This window comes from Heteronotia binoei, chromosome 13 (genome assembly GCF_032191835.1).
Source record: "Heteronotia binoei isolate CCM8104 ecotype False Entrance Well chromosome 13, APGP_CSIRO_Hbin_v1, whole genome shotgun sequence".
NCBI classification, from domain to species: domain Eukaryota; kingdom Metazoa; phylum Chordata; class Lepidosauria; order Squamata; family Gekkonidae; genus Heteronotia; species Heteronotia binoei.
The window spans coordinates 56,678,448-56,696,968 of record NC_083235.1 but is presented as its reverse complement, the minus strand read 5'-3'; the positions used below and the strand labels follow the sequence as shown (position 1 = coordinate 56,696,968).

General features: G+C 45.5%; 1 protein-coding gene across 3 annotated transcripts in view; it reads right to left on the bottom strand.

Annotated features, from left to right (window-relative positions):
* TTYH2 (tweety family member 2) overlaps positions 1-18,521 on the bottom strand; it is a 109,475-nt gene that overhangs the window by 16,374 nt on the left and 74,580 nt on the right. For all 3 annotated transcript variants that reach the window (XM_060252170.1, XM_060252171.1, XM_060252172.1), the window contains 7 exons: positions 16,843-16,938; positions 15,371-15,443; positions 13,974-14,043; positions 11,172-11,227; positions 4,321-4,413; positions 355-447; positions 123-265 (listed from right to left, as the gene is read on the bottom strand). In XM_060252170.1, the coding sequence (XP_060108153.1) occupies positions 123-265; positions 355-447; positions 4,321-4,413; positions 11,172-11,227; positions 13,974-14,043; positions 15,371-15,443; positions 16,843-16,938 (624 nt within the window). The remainder of the gene's footprint in view (positions 1-122; positions 266-354; positions 448-4,320; positions 4,414-11,171; positions 11,228-13,973; positions 14,044-15,370; positions 15,444-16,842; positions 16,939-18,521) is intronic.

Sequence of the window (18,521 nt, the reverse complement as noted above, 5' to 3'; positions counted from 1 at the left end):
AACAGAATAACAGCATACCAATTTTTCATTTTCTGCCACCATGAAGAAAACAACCAGCCTCCAAAACTGGCAATGGTCTTTTCTACCAGGTCCTGTCCCAGGCAGACTATTCAACATCTTACCTGCTGCCTAAATGCTTCCAGGCATGCGGCATGGCGCAGATGATGGTGGAGAAGGCCATGGCAGCCAACAGAGAAAACAGGATGAGGTAAAGCAGTCCTTCCACTCCATCATAGCAGATCCCAATCAAGGCATCTAGATAATCCTGGAATCAGTGGGCAGAAAAAAAAAATCAGTCCTTCGACAATAGCTTGCACTCCAAAACCACACTGTATACCTTTCCTTTCTGCTCACCTTGTGCAGGCCCCTACAGTCCAACATGGCAGTTAACTGGTGAAGGCTAGTCTCTGAGGAGTTGAGTAGCTTCTGCATTCCAAGAAGGTCTTTCTGCAGAGAAGGAAAAGTGGTGAAGGAGGCTGGCATAAAGAAAGGCTGGCAGTAGTGAACAGAACAACATATTCAGTAGGATGGCTTAGCAGTGGTACCAGAGTGGATATATTCCCAAATGCACACAGCAGTGGAGACAAAACTGGAATTCATAGTCCAGTATTCTTCCTACAATCCTATAAAGAATCTTGAGCCTTCTGCAATTTGCTCTGTTAGCTGTTATCCTCTTCTTTTGCCCAATACCATTGAATATTGGAACTATGGCATGGGTAATTACTGGATAGTTTTCTTGCTCAAAAGAAAACCTGCAACTATGTATGAAAATCTGTATGCAAATGAATGTATGAAAATCTGCCTCTGACATGATCAGGGCCGGCGTGTGGGAGAAGGCCAAGTAGGCGGCTGCTACGGGCACCACTTAGCCTATGGGTGCCATGAGGTGCCCCCTCTCCTCGCTGCCTCCCTCCGTTTCCCCGCACCCGCTTCCCACCATGAGCGCTCAGCCCGCCCCACCCCTGCTTCGAAGTAAGCCAGCTGACTCCCTTCAAAGCAGCAAAGGGTCAGGGTAAGCGCTGGTGCTGTGCGCACAGCCCACTCCGCCCCTGCCTTGAAGGGAACCACCTGACTCCCTTCGAAGCAGCAAAGGGCCGGGGTGAGCACTGGTGCTGTACACGCAGCCCGCCCTGCCCCTGCTTTGAAGGGAGCCAGCAGACTCCCTTCGAAGCAGCAAAGGGCTGAGGTGAGTGCTGGTGCTGTGCATGCAGTCTGCCCCGCCTCTGCTTTGAAGGGAGCCAGCCAACTCCCTTCGAAGCAGGGAAGGGCCGGGCGCTGGCAGCCCGATGACATCACTTCCGGTGACATCATCGCGGTGCGCGCGCTTCGCGCATGAAGGTACGGGGGTGGGGCGGGGAACAGACCTCGACCTAGGGGCGCCAGAACCCCTACTGCCAGGCCTGGACATGATGTTGGCTCACTGAATGTCCTGAGCAAATAAAGTTTTCATCTAGTACTTGAAAAATCAAGTGGTTTGGTGCCAGGCAAGTTGCTGAGGGGAGAAAAAGAACAAATGGACAGTTCTTACAATGGAGCCCTCTTCTGGACAGCTCAGGCTAGCCCAATCTTGTCAGCTCTCAGAAGCTAAGCAGGATCAGCCCTCATTAGTACTTGGATGGGAGACCATCAAGGAAGTCCAGGAGTCTTTACAGAGAGGAAGGCAATGGCAAACCACCCATGTTTGTCTCTTGCCTTGAAAACCCTATGAAATCACCATATGTCGGCTGTGACTTGACAGAACTTCCCCACCACTTCCACCACCTCTTGCAATGGAGGGAAGTGAGAGGTAGGGTCCCACAAGGATCAGTGCCGGGACTGAATTTGTTCACAAATGATTTGGAATTGGGGGTGAACAGTGAAGTAGCCAGTTTTACAGATGATACCAAAATATTTAAGATGGTAAAAAGCTAGAGGAGGATCTCTTTAAATTGGCTGATTGGGCAACAACTTGGCAAATGAAATTCAATGTCATGTGATCCATATTGGTACCAACATTTCTAATTTTAGGCCAAGATTGAAAGAGATATTGGAGTTGTAGTGGAAAGTTCAATAATGTTTATCCAATGGGAGGCACTGATTAAGAGCTCCATGCTAGGAATTATTAGGGATGGGATTAAAAATAAAATGGCCGAAATTTTAATGTCCTTGTATAAAGCTGTGGTACAGCCTCATTTGGAATACTGTGTCACCATATCTTCAAAAGAAAATTGCAGAGCTACAAAAAGTACAAAAGAGAGCCAACCAAGATAATTTGGTGGTTAGAGCACCTTTCCTAAAAGATAAGGACTTTTCAACTGACCAAAACAAACCAACCAACCCCCAGCTAAGGGAAGACATATCCAGGTGGGCAGGCAATGTTCTCTCTAAGCTGAAGAATCTTGTGAGCAAAAATTCTATTTTGTGAGCTACTGGCATTAAAGTTGTGAGCTACTGCATAAAATACTGTGCTCTGGGGTCATCCATAAGACAAAAATGTGTGAGTTGGAGGCTAAAAATCTGTGACCTAGCTCAAGCTAACTCAGCTTAGAGGGAACACTGGTAGGCATGTTGTTCTAAGGGAAGACATAACAGACAGAGATTTATACAATTATGCATGGGGTAGAGAGTTAATAGAGGGAGCTTTTTCTCCCTCTTCTATAAGACTAGAAATTGGGAGCACTCAATGAAATTGTTAGGAAATAGACTCAAGACAGACAAAAGGAAATATTTCTTTACCAGTAATTAAATTGTAGAATTCACTGCCAGAAGAGGCTCTGAAGGCTATGAGCATAGATAGCTTTACTGGGGAGTTAAATGGATTCATAGTGGAGAGGTCCATCAGTGGCTACTAGCCATGGTGACTGAAGAGAGCTTCCATATCTAGAGGCAGCAAACGTCTGAATACTGGATCTGTAGCCTGCTTGTTTCTTCGGGACTACTGGCTGGCCAGTATTTGAAACAGTGCGCTGGAGTAGATGGTCTGATCTGGCAGGCTTTTCTTATGTTCTTATGAAATCATGCTATTTGTCTGGCACCACAACTAAGAAAACCCTGCACCTAATGCTGACTGGTCTAGCCTCAGGAAATGAGGGAAGGCAGAGCAGGATTACCAATGGTGATCTTGATTGAATGGGAAATGTGCGGGGCATGACTGCTCAAGATGTGCTGAGTCATGGATCCTTTTCAAACTGCCTTGTAATTCATTTTAGTAACTGGTTGAGAATGGATTTTTTCTGTAATTTCGGACAGACCCATTTTAGTAACCAGCTGCTAGTGGAATTTATTTATGTGTTCATGCAAACCTGCTTGTGTCAGTCCCTTCGTTGCACTTCTGAACTGTGGTGTGCTGTTTAAAATGACCATAATGCTTCCTACAATGCTGTCCCCCCAGCCCTTTTTCACCTCATGATCTTCCTTGGACTTAAAAAGTTCTATGGTGAGCGCTATAGCACTAAAGTGATATAACAAGGAAGTGGTATAGCAGCACCACTGAGATGCACTGACTCCACTGAGTCAATGCATCTCAATGGTAATGCTACAGGACTTCAGTGCTATAGCAGTCTAGCACTATAGTGCTCACCTTAGCACATTTTTTAAAAGTCCAAGAAAGATTGCATGGTAAAAAAACGGCAGGGGGAAGTGGCACTATTTGAAATTACCATAGTGCTTCTGAGGTGGCTCATTAATGGAAGGAAATTCACTGTATGAAACCCCTTCATTGTATCACTACTCAAAATTGCGCCAACAACTAATAACTGATTTAGAATGGTAATGTGAAAAGGGCCATGGTCAAGGTTCCTATCTTAATAAACCTGCAAGAACACATGTATGAATCTACCTTATACTGACTCAGACTAATTGGTCTATTCTCACTGGCAGTTGCTCTTTGGAGTTTCAATTACAGGTCTTCCATATCACATACTACCCAATCCTTTTAAAACTGGAGATGCCAGGGATTGAACTTGGCACCTTCTACATAGCAGATGGTTCACCACTGAGCCATGGCCCCTCCCGATACCTGCAATTCCTACATGGTATGAGAGACTATTTCCATGACAGTTGCAGCCCAGACCTTTTGGTCTCCTAGTTCACTTATCCTATACTAGGTTGAGGGCATCCATGCCTTCCTAACTGCATGCTTTATTCTTTCTCCTGTTTGCCAGCACTTCAATCTGTCTGCAGCAGAATCTGGCATTCTCCATGCTATGTCTTCTAATAGTGTTAACCAAAGAGAAAGTACAAATTTGTACAGAGGCCCAGTTTTAAATGTATAGTCAAAAATTTCTAGAGATGGATCCTCAAGGTCATACACTGCTCCTTAGGATAATATATGCTTTTTACCTCAGCAGAAGGGAAAGTGGGTACAGCAACTTGCATCAGTCCCTGAATCTGGATTTGCATGGTAGTGAGAGAACGCTGGTAGATGGTCAGAGCCTGTAAAAAAGAATGGCACACAATAATCCAAGGTTTGACTCATCAGGCCATGCTTGTAACCCAAATATTGGGGAGTGTGATTGCTTTGAGACAGAAGAAGAGTTGGTTTTTATACCCTGGTTTTCTCTACCCCAAGGAGACTCAAAGTGGCTTACTTCCCTTCCTCTCCCTACAACATACACCTTTTGAGATAAGTGGGGCTGAGAGAATACTGCAACTGGTCAAAGTACTGTGACTGGTCCAAGGTCACCCAGCTGAGAGAGTACTGTGACTGGTCCAAGTACTGTTACTGGTCCAAGGTCACCCAGCAGGTTTCATGTGGAGCAGGGTTTCCCAAACTTTTCTTTCCCATGGCCCGGTTATTTTTACACTTCTCCTTTGTGGCCCACTAAAATTCGGGCGTGAAGCCTGGAGACTTTGGGGGTGGAGCCAGGAATTATGTCATTTCCCGTGGTGTCACTTCCAGGTCAAGGGCCAAGTGATGTCACTTCCAGGGCACACTGAACCAAAACTCCACCAAAACCAAAACTCCACCTTTTCCTGTGATGTCACTTCCAGGGCATTCCCCCAAACCTGCCTCTTTTTCTGAATTAACTTTGTTTTCAGAAAAATCTCTCTGAAACTCATGTTGAACCAAAATGGGGGTGGAAAGTGGTGGTCTGCAACTTTTTCATACATTCCCAGGGTCCTCTCTTTCCACCCTCACATCTGCATGCACTAGGGTTGCCAAGTCTAACTCAAGAAATATCTGGGGACTTTGGGGGTGGAGCCAGGAGACATTAGGGGTGGAGCCAAGATTAAGGCTGTGACAAGCATAATTGAACTCCAAAGGGAGTTCTGGCCATCACATTTAAAGGGACGGCACACCTTTTCAATTTCTTCCTTCCATAGGAAATAATGAAGGATGGGGCACCTTCTTTTGGGGCTCATAGAATTGGACCCCCTGGTCCAATCATTTTGAAACTTGGGGGGCATTTTGGGGAGAGGCACTAGATGCTATACCGAAAATGTGGTGCCTCTACACCAAAAAACCAGCCCCCCCCCCAGAGCCCCAGATACCCACAGATCAATTCTCCATGATTTTCTATGGGAATAAATCTCCATAGGGAATAATAGAGTTCCCAGCAGACATTTCCCTCCCCTCCCCCGCTTTCTGATGACACTGAAACGGGGGGAGGGTCTCCAAACCAGGGGATCCCCTGCCCCCATCTGGGGATTGGCAACCCGAGCATGCACCTGCTTGTGTGTTCTTTTCCAGCTTGCAAAAACGCCTAATGCCCCTGTTCAATTGCCTGCACCACCTACACACCCCTTCCTCCATAGCACTGGCCAATGTATGCAGTTGGAAGTGCTATTGCCATTGCCATCAGGAATGCCAGCGCTGTGTACCACCCACACTGAGCCCTGGCAGCTGCTGTATCTCAAAATATGCTGACACATTTAGTAGCCCCTTCTTTCAGCGGCTACTACTGGAACCCTGCCTCAAGCTACAACCAAGCTTGCTTGGTTTCAAGAAAATCTTTTGACAGCTATTTTTCATACTTTTCCTTGACTGAAACACTGGGAAACTGCTGTGAAAGGTAGCAGAGAATTGCATTGCAATTAATGAATTAATTTCAAGTTATATGAAGTTCATACAAGCTTTTCTGCAGTTATCCCAAAAAGGATATTTATGAGGGGCTTGCAGCTTTTTACTGGCTCTGTTTCCCATGCCTTTAAAAGCAATCTGTTGTGAAGATATTTAGCCAGTGAACTTCTTTCATCCTTTTTAATATCTACAGGAGGAGTTTAATTTTGGTGTCAGACAGCTGTTAAAAGCAGGACCAGTAAAATTGTGCCAAGTTCATAGTATCATCACTTCCAGTGCTGTTGAGATATACTACAGTAATCTCCAATAATCTCTTTCTGCCCCACACCTCGAACTCTCACTCATTCACACAGAAATTTCATAGAAAGGCCAGCTGGCTACAACTGGGGGTGCCAATTTTTCATTGACAGATCCCCTATGTTTGCAGCAACAGTATGATGAACAGAAAAGTTTCATCCAGTAAAAATGGAAGGAAAGAAAGGGAAAGAATGAAATGGAAGGAAAGGAAAAGAAAGACATGGAAAGAAAGAGCATAAGAGAAGCCATGTTGGATCAGGCCAGTGGACCATCCAGTCCAAAATTCTCTCATACAATGCCCCAAAAGCACCAGAATGTCCACCAGTGGGGCCAGGGCACTAGAAGCCCTCCCACTGTTGCTTCCCCCCACCTCCAGTACCAAGAATACAGAAAGAGCATCCCTTGCAGAGGGAAAAAGAAAGAAGGGGGGACAAAGGGGGAAAAACTTACCATCAGATTACCCCAGCCAGCAACAATTCTGCCCACGGGTCGTTTGGTAAAAAAAATAGCTACTGGAATGTCCACTCCCTGCCCCTACCGGCTGAAAAAAACACACACCCCTTCTTTGCCACCCAGGCCTCCAGGGGAAATCTCCCCAAAAGAACATACTGCTAGGCACATGAAAGCTCATACCTTGAAGAACACTTCGTGGATCTAAAGTGCCAGTGGACGCCAGCTTTTCTCTCAAACACTGGGAGAGGGGGAGAAGGAAGGAGAGGCAGCCCAGCTCCTCTCTGCACAACACAGAGACAGGGGAAGGAAGCCAAATGGAGCTCAAGCTTTGCAGCCTGTGTCAGTCTTCAAGGCTAGCTTTTCTCTGCACAGCAGAGACAAGGTGGAAGGAAGAAAGCAGAGTAGAGGTCATGCTTTGCTGGGGGCAGGGCTAGCTTTGGCTTTTCTTGTGACCCGGTAGTGAGGCTTCCGTGGCCTGGTAGCGGGTCCCGACCCTGCAAATGGGAAACAGTGATGTGGAGGATTGGGGAATCAAACCTGGTTCTCTAGATTAGAGTTCGCCACTCTTAACCACTACACCATGCTGGCTCAGGTCAATGCCAGCTCCTCCAGATCCTGGAAGCTAGGTCTTAATTGATCAGCAACACCCAAAATACCAACCCCTTGAAAGTTACAGAAGATGGATCTCTCTACTCAAGGGTTTCCCAACAAGCATATTGTAACTTATTCTGAATGGCTACTCCTTTCCGCTGAAAGCCTTGGGGGACCTACAAAGACTCAGGGAATGCATAAGGCATGCATCCATAGGAAAAAAATCAGCTGAATTATGCTCAGATATCATAACTAAGAGCCCTTTTCATTGGACAGACTTTCCAGAAGAAAACCAAGAGAGAGAAAATAGTGTTGCACTTACCTGTAACTGTTGTTCATTGAGGACTATACTTGCAAAGGCCAGCCACCAAAGGCTCTTCTCCAGCTAGCACTAGGATTTTAAACACTCAAGGGGGAGCCCCTCCCCTGCAGAGTGTTCTGGAGGCTGTCTTTCCACTCAAATGGTCACATGCTCTGCAGGGGAGGACTCCCCCTTCCCTAGGAGCTCACAGCAGGGCAGGCAGGAAGGAATGTGTGCCTGCACAGAAGACACCTTGATGAACACTCTATCTTCCTCACCAAAATAATTGCTGCCAAAAATAAAAACTTAAAGGACAAAAGACCTAGGCTACAAGTTCAAAGAGTGGTAGCATGAGCTGCGACAGGACCACTGATGATAACTGAGGCACTATTAGTATTTGAGGGAGGGTGGGAACACATTAAACAACCCCTTCAGGAAACTATTGGACACTGGGCGCAAGAAAAGCGTTTTCCCTTGAACCTTCATATGGTAAACTGAGATAGACACTATATGTACTTTCAGGGAGGAAACTGCTAGAGCCCTTAAGGGTCATCAGGTATTCAAACACCAGTGCAGGTCTCATTGGGAACCCCGTGACCTCGTCCATCTGGAAAAATGCACCCATTTACTCATATAGTACTGTCTGGTAGAGGGCCTTCAAGCATTGAGCATAACATTGGCTACCTGCTAAAAAAAACAGAATTGGGATGGTTCAGCATCCAAGTTGCTAATGTCAGCCTGTACACCATATGGTGGAGCAAAGAATCCCTGTCAAGGAGATCCACAGCCAGGGGCAGATGGACATAATGGCCTTTTGATGTAGAGAGGAGAACCTGAAACCAAACTTGTCTGGGCCAAAATGGAATACCCAGGATACACCAGGTATTCTCCTCCCTGATTTGTTCAGAACCTGACCAATGAGAGGGGTAAGTGGGAATGTGTAGAATAGTGTGCCCGTCCACTGAAACTGGAATGTGCCTCCTACAGAGGTATTGTTATTGCCTGCCCTGGAGCAGAACATTGGAGCCTTCATAGTGGCACATATAGCAAACAGGTCCACCCTGAGGAGCCCCCTCCTCCACTGTTAGAAGATTGGTAGGATTTACTCTTCCCCAAAGGACCATTCATATTCCAACTGCCCCATTCTGCTGAGGATGTCCATTCTTGTACTGGAGGTACCTACTACATTTATTACCTGAAGGGAGGAGTCTTGTGCTACAGCTATTTCCCATAAAATACTGGCTTCCCTGCAGAGAGCTATTGAAGCAGTCCCTCTTGATGTTTTATGTAACTCACTACTGTAGTATTGCCCATAATAACTTGGACAACTTTTCCTTCTGTTAACTCTGCAAAGGAGAAAAGGGCATAATGAACCACATATAACTCCAACAAATTAATGTGAAGCCCCCTCTCCCAAGGTAATCAGCTGTCCTGTACAGAATGGAAACCACAGCAGGGGGCCTAACCCTGACATAATAGAGGAGTTTTATCCCTGAAAAAGGTAAAGGTAGTCCCCCTGTGCAAGCACCAGTCGTTTCCGACTGGGGTGATGTTGCATCACGACGTTTTCATGGCAGACTTTTAACGGGGTGGTTTGCCATTGCCTTCCTCAGGCATCTACACTTTTCCCCCAGCAAGCCATGAAAGGCGCCCCTAAAAAGAGATCGCAATCACATATCTACCATTGCAGTTGATGCGCTATGTATCTCAGTGCCATCGACTTTGTTGTGAATGTACTAGAGGTATTTCCTTAACAACTGGTTCTGCAAAGGTCACATCCTTAGACGCGTGTGTGGAGCTGCAGCTGTAGTAGAAGCCATGAGCCCTAGCAGCTTCTGAAAAAAGAGCAGAGACTGAAATCTGTTACATAGTAGGCATCCAATTAAAGCATTAATATGTGTGGCCCTATCTGTAGGCAAGAAGGCCCTAGCTTTAACAGAATCTATGAAAGCTCCAGTAAAGGTTATCTGCATGCTGGGTTTAAGACTCAGTTTCCTATGGTTAATGATCAACCCAGGCTCCTGACACGTACATGTAATCAAGTCAATCTGAAACCTCATCTGTTCGCAAGAGGGTGCAGTAATGCCAGTCATCTAAAATGGGTAGACTGAGCAACTCTTGGCCCTTAGATGTACAACCACCACAGCTACACACTTAAGAGGGGACCTGCAGTGCAGTGGTCAAGCCAAATGGCAAAGCTGTATACTGGTAGAGTAGATGGTTGTATTTAAAATGCAGGAACCTATGGTGAGCTGGATGGATCACTATATGAAAACAAGCATCCTGTAAATCCAACACACAAAACCAACAATTTAATTTTAAGAATTGCAAAACCAACTCAAGAGATAACATTTTAAACTTCCTAACATTCAGAAAAACATTAAGGTCCCTCAGAATAAGGATGGGTCTGTGACCCCTCACCTTTTGGGGGCACCAAAAAAAGAAGCACGAATAGGAGCTCTGGACAGAATTTGCCTCTGGTACTCTCTGTACTGCTCCTTTCTCTATCAGGGTGGATACCTCTTGTTCTAGCTCTAGTATGGTGTTGTTCAATGCCTGGGGAGGTTTCTCCCAACACTCCAGCCTATGTCCGATACTAACTATAGATAATACCCAACTGTCAGAAGTAATGTCCCATCACCGATTGCTGAAAATGGCTCATCTGTCCTTAAAACTGAAAGAAAACTGACCCCGCCCCCATTGGCACTAGTAAGAATGAGTTCTTGAGAGGTTCTGATGCACATCCTTGGGTGGTGGCTGTTGATGATGGCACAACTGTCTTCGTCAATGGTTCAATCTATGCCTGCTCTGAGATAGAGACCCTGGTGGTGGAGGATACCATACTGGTGTGAAGGCTGCCTCCTGGATCTGAGATGACGAGCATATTGGTTCTGGATGTTCTCTGTGCGGCTGACAGTTTGTTTAGTTTTTTAGTCTTCTCCCATAAACTTGCCTTTAGGCGCATTGCTCGATTGGAGCAGGCCTTCTGGGTGAATTTGAGGCAGACTGTGCTTCTCCCCAAGGCGAAAGAGGCACTGTAGATGCTTGTCAGACCTGGTCATCTTAATACTGTATTGGGCACATTTTTTAAACAGTGTCTCCTGAGACGGAATGATTTAAAAAGGGCTGGTGGAGAAGAAAACAAGAAAATGGAAGCATAAAACTCAGCTCACTACAGAGACCTGGAAATCGTGTCCTCACAACATTGTGGTGAAGAAAAGAGTGATGGAGGCAGACTGATGGAAGGCAGACTATGCGACTGTTTGAGCGGAAAGACAGCCCTCCAGAACACTCTGCAGGGGAAGGGCTCCCCCCTGTTTAAAATGCTAGTACTAGCTGGAAGAGAGCCTCTGGTGGCTGGTCTGTGCAAGCTTAGTCCCAATGTGGAACTTCACAGCAGACTGAAGGTGAACTAGAAAATTACATTAATTCCTATAATGGTACAGGTTTTTTTCTGCCCAGTAAGGATTCATTAGAGAGACCAGCAGTGTGAAGCTCTGATAAGAGAATATGAGGTCAAATACATACCTGCTGAAAGGGGTTGGTCAGACTCTGGCTGCAATATAGGTAATAGCGAGCTATCTCTACAAGGATAAACACAAAGGGGAAGCATCAGTCATAGTGCCACCCACTGTAGTTCAACACCATAGTTAAACAGCGACCCCTAGTTTAGATTAAAACTTCACTGGCCCCTTATAAGCAAAGGGAGTGAAATTCTTGTACCAACCGGAGTCTCCAAATTGCCTTTGAGGGGAGAATGCATTTACAGTAGTCTACTCTCAAAATCTCGACATTACCAAAACATGGATCCGTGTTGCCAGATCAGCTGAGTCAAGGTAGGGGCCATCTTGTGGGTGAGACTGAGTTGGAAGAAAGCATTTTTTTGCAGCACATCTAACCTGCTTCTCTAGCAGTAATGAGGGATCCAGTATAACCCCAAGGTTCTTAAGTCCGCAAATGTTAGCTAAACCCCACTGATAGTGGGAAGCACAAGATCCTTCCAAGACATCTGCCTTCCCAATCAGCATTACTTCTGTCTTTCCGAGATTTAGTTTATTTGCTTTCAGCCATTTGACTGCAGCAGTCAAGCAGTGGTTCAAGATCTACTGCAACACCAAGGGATTTTGATAATAAAGATGTTAAGCTTGGTGTCATCCGAATATTGATGAAATCGAGTTCCAAACCAATAAATAATTTCTCTTAAAGGCTTTTTGTAGAGGCTGAATGATATGGAGGAATAAAATTGCACGCTAAGGAACTCTACAAGATAATTCCCAAAATGAAGATAGTTGGTTTCCAATGGCAACCTTTTGAATCCAATTTATGAGCAACATTTACACCAGCCCAAGGCACAACCCCTGATACCTACTTCTGCCTTTAAACACCTCAATAGCATGGCATGGTCTGTTGTATCAAAGGCTGTACAGAGATCCAGGAGGAGCAACAAAGAAGCATGACTTTTGTTTACATTCTGGCAGAGGTCATCAGCTAAAATCACGACAGACTTCTCTATCCCCTCACTTGGCCTGAAAACAGACTGGAAAGGGTCTAGAGCCTCTGCGTTATCCAGAAGACCTGGAGTAAATCCATTTCTGCTATCTCAATGGGCGTTTTCGCACTGACCTTAATCGGCAGCGACGCCCCTCTTCAGTGCGCAGGATCTGCCCAGATTTCGCACCAATTGCCGCGGAGCACCCGGAAGAGCCGGAAAGTCCCGTGGCTTTTGCGGCGCAAATGGAAACTGGTTTTTGGCGGTTTCCATTTGCGCTGCAAAAGCCGCGGGACTTTCCGGCTCTTCCGGGTGCTCCGCAGCAATTGGTGCGAAATCCGGGCAGATCCTGCGCGCTGAAGAGGGGCGTCGCTGCCGATTAAGGTCAGTGCGAAAACGCCCAATCACTTTGCCTAAAAAGGGTAGATTAAAGACTAGGTGATAATCATTTTTTATCTAGGGATGGTTTTTAAAGCAGTGGGAAGGTACCTCTGTGCTTGAGGGAAAGTGCCTTGATCAGTAACTGATTTATGATATCAAAGGCTCATTTATGTGGTTCTTACATGAATTTCATAGCCAGTAGAGAAAAGGATTCAGTGGCAGCCTTCACTGATCCCAGGGTCAAAATGATCTATAATCAGACTGAATTAGACCTGGCAAGATATACCAGGTATTTCATCTGCCAGTCCTATCTCACCAGCAGCATTCAGGTCAGAGCATATTTGTGTTACTTTATCATCAGAGAACCCCACAAAGGTATCACAGGTAATAGTCAGTTTTTGAGACAATAACATTTTAGATTTAGGACTCAACAGTTGATGGGACACGTTAAACAGTTTGAAGAGTCCTGATGTGACTGATGCAATAGTTGCAGAGTAATAATATTTCTTTGCTACTATCACCATTGCTTCATAAGTTTTCCAGTGGGCTCTGTAGTATGCTTTGTTGGATTGTGTGAATTTTCCACCAACATCTTTCCAGGTGTCTTCTAGCTTTCTTTAGGTCAGCCAGCTCTGCAGTAAACCACATGCTCCCCTGATAAGCCTTTCTGCTGCAACCACATGCTTGCTACTTAATGCATATGTAGGGGAGAATTCACTGGCTAAAGGGATACTTGACCCTCCCTTGTGTCCACTGATTTTCTGCCCTGCAAACCCTCTCCTCCTGTCCCAGGCCATTCTTCCCTAAAGTCGAGGGTGGGTTTTTTTGTTTTTTTGGCAGTTTCAGAGCCAGGCTAGAAGGGGAAAAAACCCAGCCATGCACACAAACACCTATCAGCATAAGAAATGGTTTGGGATGTATTTAAAGGATAGAAATCAGTGTGTGTGTGTGTGTGTGTGCGTGTGTGTAAGGGTTAAGTAGCCCCTCCTTTGAGGGCATTCTCCCTTGGAAATGCCCAGTGTGATAGTTTCTCCCCACTGGGCTAAAAAAAGCTGCTTTCGCATTCAGTGCTCAGAAGTGAAATGGGAGGCAAGCAGTATCAAAAGTGCATTTCACTTCCAAGTTCATCAACTCTAACAAGGAAGTGCTGGGTTAACTGTGCAATCAGCTCAAAACACATCCCTTTAAACTAAGCCACACGTTATTTAAGTTAAATTCATATCCGATGCAAGCATAGCTATGGCTTTGGGCACTATGCACATGGTTAAGCTCACATCCCCACAGTTTAAATCTGTTGCAACATTACTGCCTTAGCCATGTACTCTAGAGACATCCCATGGAGAAGTATGCAATCGAGAAGTATGCCAGTTTATGCAGGGCTGGCAGCTGGCTTCCATAAACTGCTGCCGGTGATGTTTCTCTTTGGCCAATGGCTCTGAAAGCACAAATATGCCTGTTACCTGCACTGAGGCCACTTTGTGTCATATTCAGGATGATCTTGTCCGGGGCTACGCAGAAATCACTGATACCCTGCAAGCATCAGCATGAAAAAAGAAGCCACTGTGATGACTGGAAGTGGGACTAGGAAGCATTTTCACAGACGAGGCTTAAACTGATCTTAGCATCTTTCATACCTGTACTATGAATGTACATTGCTAGAAGCAGCATTTGACTTTTTTTTTTTAATGCTGTCTTTGATTTTCTCTCTTGCATTAACATTTACACAGTACTTTTAGCATCATGCTCGAAAGTCACAAATCAGCCTCTGGTGTGCTGGCGGCGGAAGGTGAAAGCAGAGTGATCAGGAGGCTGCAAGACCAGAGAAATACTTCCTGATCAATGGGATCTCCTTGATGCTGCTGAAAGAATGGAATGAACTAGTTTACAAATGGCAGCAAAGGAGCTATGTGCCTAACTTCCTAACCCAAAATCTAACAGAGGAACAACATTCAACTAGTGCTTCTTAAAAGGGACTGGCATAAGCATGGCTTGAAAGCTTCAGTCCATTCCCCAAAATTGGTTGAGTTGCTGGATTTCCACTGATCCCCCCCACAGCAGACCTTTTTCTGTTCATGAGGACCCCCCAACCCCAGCCAGGAACAAAATTTCAGTGGGTTGCAATGAGAGGGCCAGGGAGGCAAGTCCTCTGTTATACTTGCAGATCTCGAGGGGTCCTAGTCACTGAATACTGAAGTTAGGCGGCTATCAGAAGCCCAGCATATAACAGAGTTGCCTATGCGCCCCAAGGAAAAATAGAAAAACAGCACAAGTCTCAAGGCCGCTTCACACCCTTTAATAATCAGCCCTTCTTGTGCTCACAGTCAGGCTGGCAGTGGGACTCCCGGGACATGTGAGCAACCAGGAGGTTGTATTATCCTGAATGAAGGAGGGTAGGAAAGGCTGTACAGCACACACAGCAAGAGGACTACAGTGCTTGCCCTGGCCTAAGTGCAACTCTAGTAGCGGGCCTTTTGCATCTACTCATTGAAAAATGCAGATCAGCCAGGCCTCAGTTACCAGGACTAAAGGCTGCATTAGCTAGAGAGGGAGCATGCAAAATACACAGAAGCACATAAAGCTGTCTTACACCAAATCAGAACCCTGGCCTATCAAAGTCAGCATTTGTTTACTCAGACTGTCAGTGGCTCACTAGGACCACAGGCAGAGTCTTTCACATCACCTGTTGTTCGATTTTTTTAAACTGCAGATTGCAGGGATTGAACCTGGGACTTTCTGCATGCAAAGCACTGAGCCAAAGCCCTTATGATGCAACAAGAGCTATTGTTTCAAGCACACAGAGTGAATGCAGCTTGATCTAACTGGTTAGTATAAAGCAAACAGATATTGTTGTGCTTACCACTGCTGCTGAAACGTCCACTGAAAAGGAGCCCCAGCTGAGAATGAGTGTGAACAGCCCACAGCACAGCATCCTATGGGTGAAAGGCAGATAGCTAAAATAAGGAAGTGGGATTTACTGGGACGACAGGTCTAGGGACTAGATATCCCACAGATGCCTGCACCATTTATCACTTACCTTTCCAAGATATGATCCTTGTTTCAGATTGCTCAGTTCCATGTCTAACAAACTGATGTCAGTATTGTATACTCAGACTGGCAGCAGCTCTTCAGGGCCTCAGGTACAGGTATTTCATATCACCTACTGCCTGGTGCTTTTTACCTGGAGATGCTGGGACTGAACATGGGACTATCTACATACAAACAGGGCTTTCCCCCCATGGAAATTGAGGTGCTGGGACTCACAAGAGGGAAATGAAGATGAATATGATACTTATTATTCCCCCCTCCTTCCTTTTTCTGTACCCCTTAGTTTATAATAACAAAAAAATTACTGAAAACAAGGGAAATGAAGGAAAAACACACAAGTGCCCCTCATGAACTTTTACACGTGGATTGAGAATTTTTGTAACATATGGCGTTCGCCGAACGCCACCATTTCGTTATAGCGTAACCATTTCGTTATAACGATATATCGTAATAGCATAAGTCCGCCCAAACAGCGGAGGCTACTGGGGACACCCAGACGCCTCCGCACTCAGCCAGGGCCAACCACCAATCACGGCCCGTGGCGGGAAATATGGCTGGCCGTCATAGGACTGGCCAGCAGGGCGAATAGTTCCGGCACTGTATATAGGCGGCCCCGGACCGCGTGTTCAGCAGTTCTCCATCTTGTTTTGTACCTTGCAATAAACTATGTTGCCCTACGCTCGTCTCCAAGTCTGGTACATTACAATTTTGTTTCCACAAAGAGGTTCCAGAACTCTGTTCCATCGCATTCCTCCAGAAAAAAAGCCCTGTGTACAAAGCAGATACTCTGCCACCGAGCTGTGGCCCCACACTGATAGGGATCTTCATTGATCCATCATCTGCTCATCTCACATTCTGACCCATTAGCCTTGCTTGGGTGCAGACACAGTAGTGTAAAGGAGGAGAGGTTGCTAAGAAAGAGAAAACCAGGCCAAACAACTTGCTGGTACAGTTGAAACATGGCCACATGTATGGGGGGAAAGGCTTATATCATTCCATTTTTGTAGCCTCTGCCAGAACCTACACTGAGATGAACCCCAGTTCCCTGGTGTTTGGGTGCATGTGTCATAACTCATTTTAGAAAGTCAGGATAGGAAGCATGAAATTGCTCCATACAGACCACCTAGTTAAGAGCCCATTTCTTCTTGGAGCAGCAAAGAAGGGAAGTCCCACCTTCAAGCCCTTGTCTGGAACAGACACAGTTTCCTGTTCCACATGATGTCAAACACCTGGGTCCTATGCACATAGATATGCCAAACACATGCAACAGCAGTGAATACTTACGTAATAAGTAGACATTTTGAGTGCTTAGCCAGCCCCAGGCAAGCAATAAGGCAAATCACCAAATCTAGGATGAATAGCAAGAGGTAGGAGAGCCACCTAGGGAGAGAGGAAGCTGGTAAGACCAACACAGACCGGCAGAAATCCTAGGCATCAGTGCACTGATGGCAACCAGTAGAGGGCATATTAACACCCAAGACAGATAATAATAAACCAGAACCATTGTTCCTCAGTACCACTGGATTAGTACCATAGTAGTTCTGCTGGATCTTTCCAAATATGAAAGGGTGAAAAGTATAGTCCAGGGGTGGCCAAACTACAGCTCGGGAGCCACATGTGGCTCTTTCACACATATTGTATGGCTCTCAAAGCCCCCGCTGCCCCATTGGCTGACTTGAAAAGGGCATTTCTTTCTCTAAATCAGGGGTGGCCAATGGTAGCTCTCCAACGGTAGCTCTAGCTAATGTTTTTGCCTACAACTCCCATCAGCCCCAGCCAGCATGGCCAATGGCTGGGGCTGATGGGAGTTGTAGGCAAAAAAAAACGTCTGGAGAGCTACCGTTGGCCACCCCTGCTCTAAATCACTTCTCCAAGCCAGCTTGGAGAATATATTTAAAATTGCTTTCTTTCCACTTCCACCTTCCCTTCTATTTATTTTCCTTCCTTCCTTCCTTCTCTCAAACATCTAATGTTCATGTCTTGTGGCTCTCAAACATCTGACATTTATTCTATGCGGCTCTTATGTTAAGCAAGTTTGGTCACCCCTGGTATAGTCCCACCTCTTGTATCAATGGAGAAAGTGAGGATTACAATATTCAAGCAGACTGAATGTGAATAATTGTGTTTGCATTATAATTTGAAGAACCAGCTGTATTTTCATTTAGACTAGAAAATACCAGTTTCCATTTCAAATTACACCATTCCTGAACATTTTGCAACACATATCACAGAAAGAAGCACCAACGATTTTGGGCAGGGGAATGTTTTTGTGGATGCCATTAGTATGTGAAAATGCAGTGTGTGTCAAGTCACAAGGATTTATTTGTGTTTGGGGGGTGGGGGTGGGAGGGAAACACAATTTTACTGTAAATATATTTATGTATGTTCTAGTCCTCATTGTGAAGAAAAAAAATGCCCAGCTTGAAAAAAATGTAGTTACAACAAGCTCCTTTTTTTTTTCTTCATCGTTTTAAAAAATGATATCATTACACAGAAGCTTGTTGAATGAAAAAAACGAGATTATATGCTGGAGTTGTGTACCCTGGTCATGTTTTGGGGAATGCAATGCAGAAGGGACAAACAACAACTGCTACCTCCAATTACAAGTTATTCAATATAAGGTGGTAAGAACCAATGTTCCCTCTATTCCTCTCACCCCCCTCCCTCCCCCAAGCTGAGCAGTTCACATCCTGAGCAGAATATAAGTGCTGTAATCTTAAAATGGGCAGCACAAGACCCTGCCCAGTTTTGGATTACTGCTGAGCAGGGCTTCCTGTGTTAGTGAGCGGCTGCTCAGGTTAGAGTGAACACTGGTAACAACCCTGTCTGCATTCTCCTGAATCAAGATTTCCCATCCTCAGCCTGAGAACTTTGAGTGCCATCTTGTTACCTCAGGATGTGGCCCACAACAACTTACTCACAGTGGAAGCCTGGAACGAAGCAGCCCTTCGCATTTCACTCTT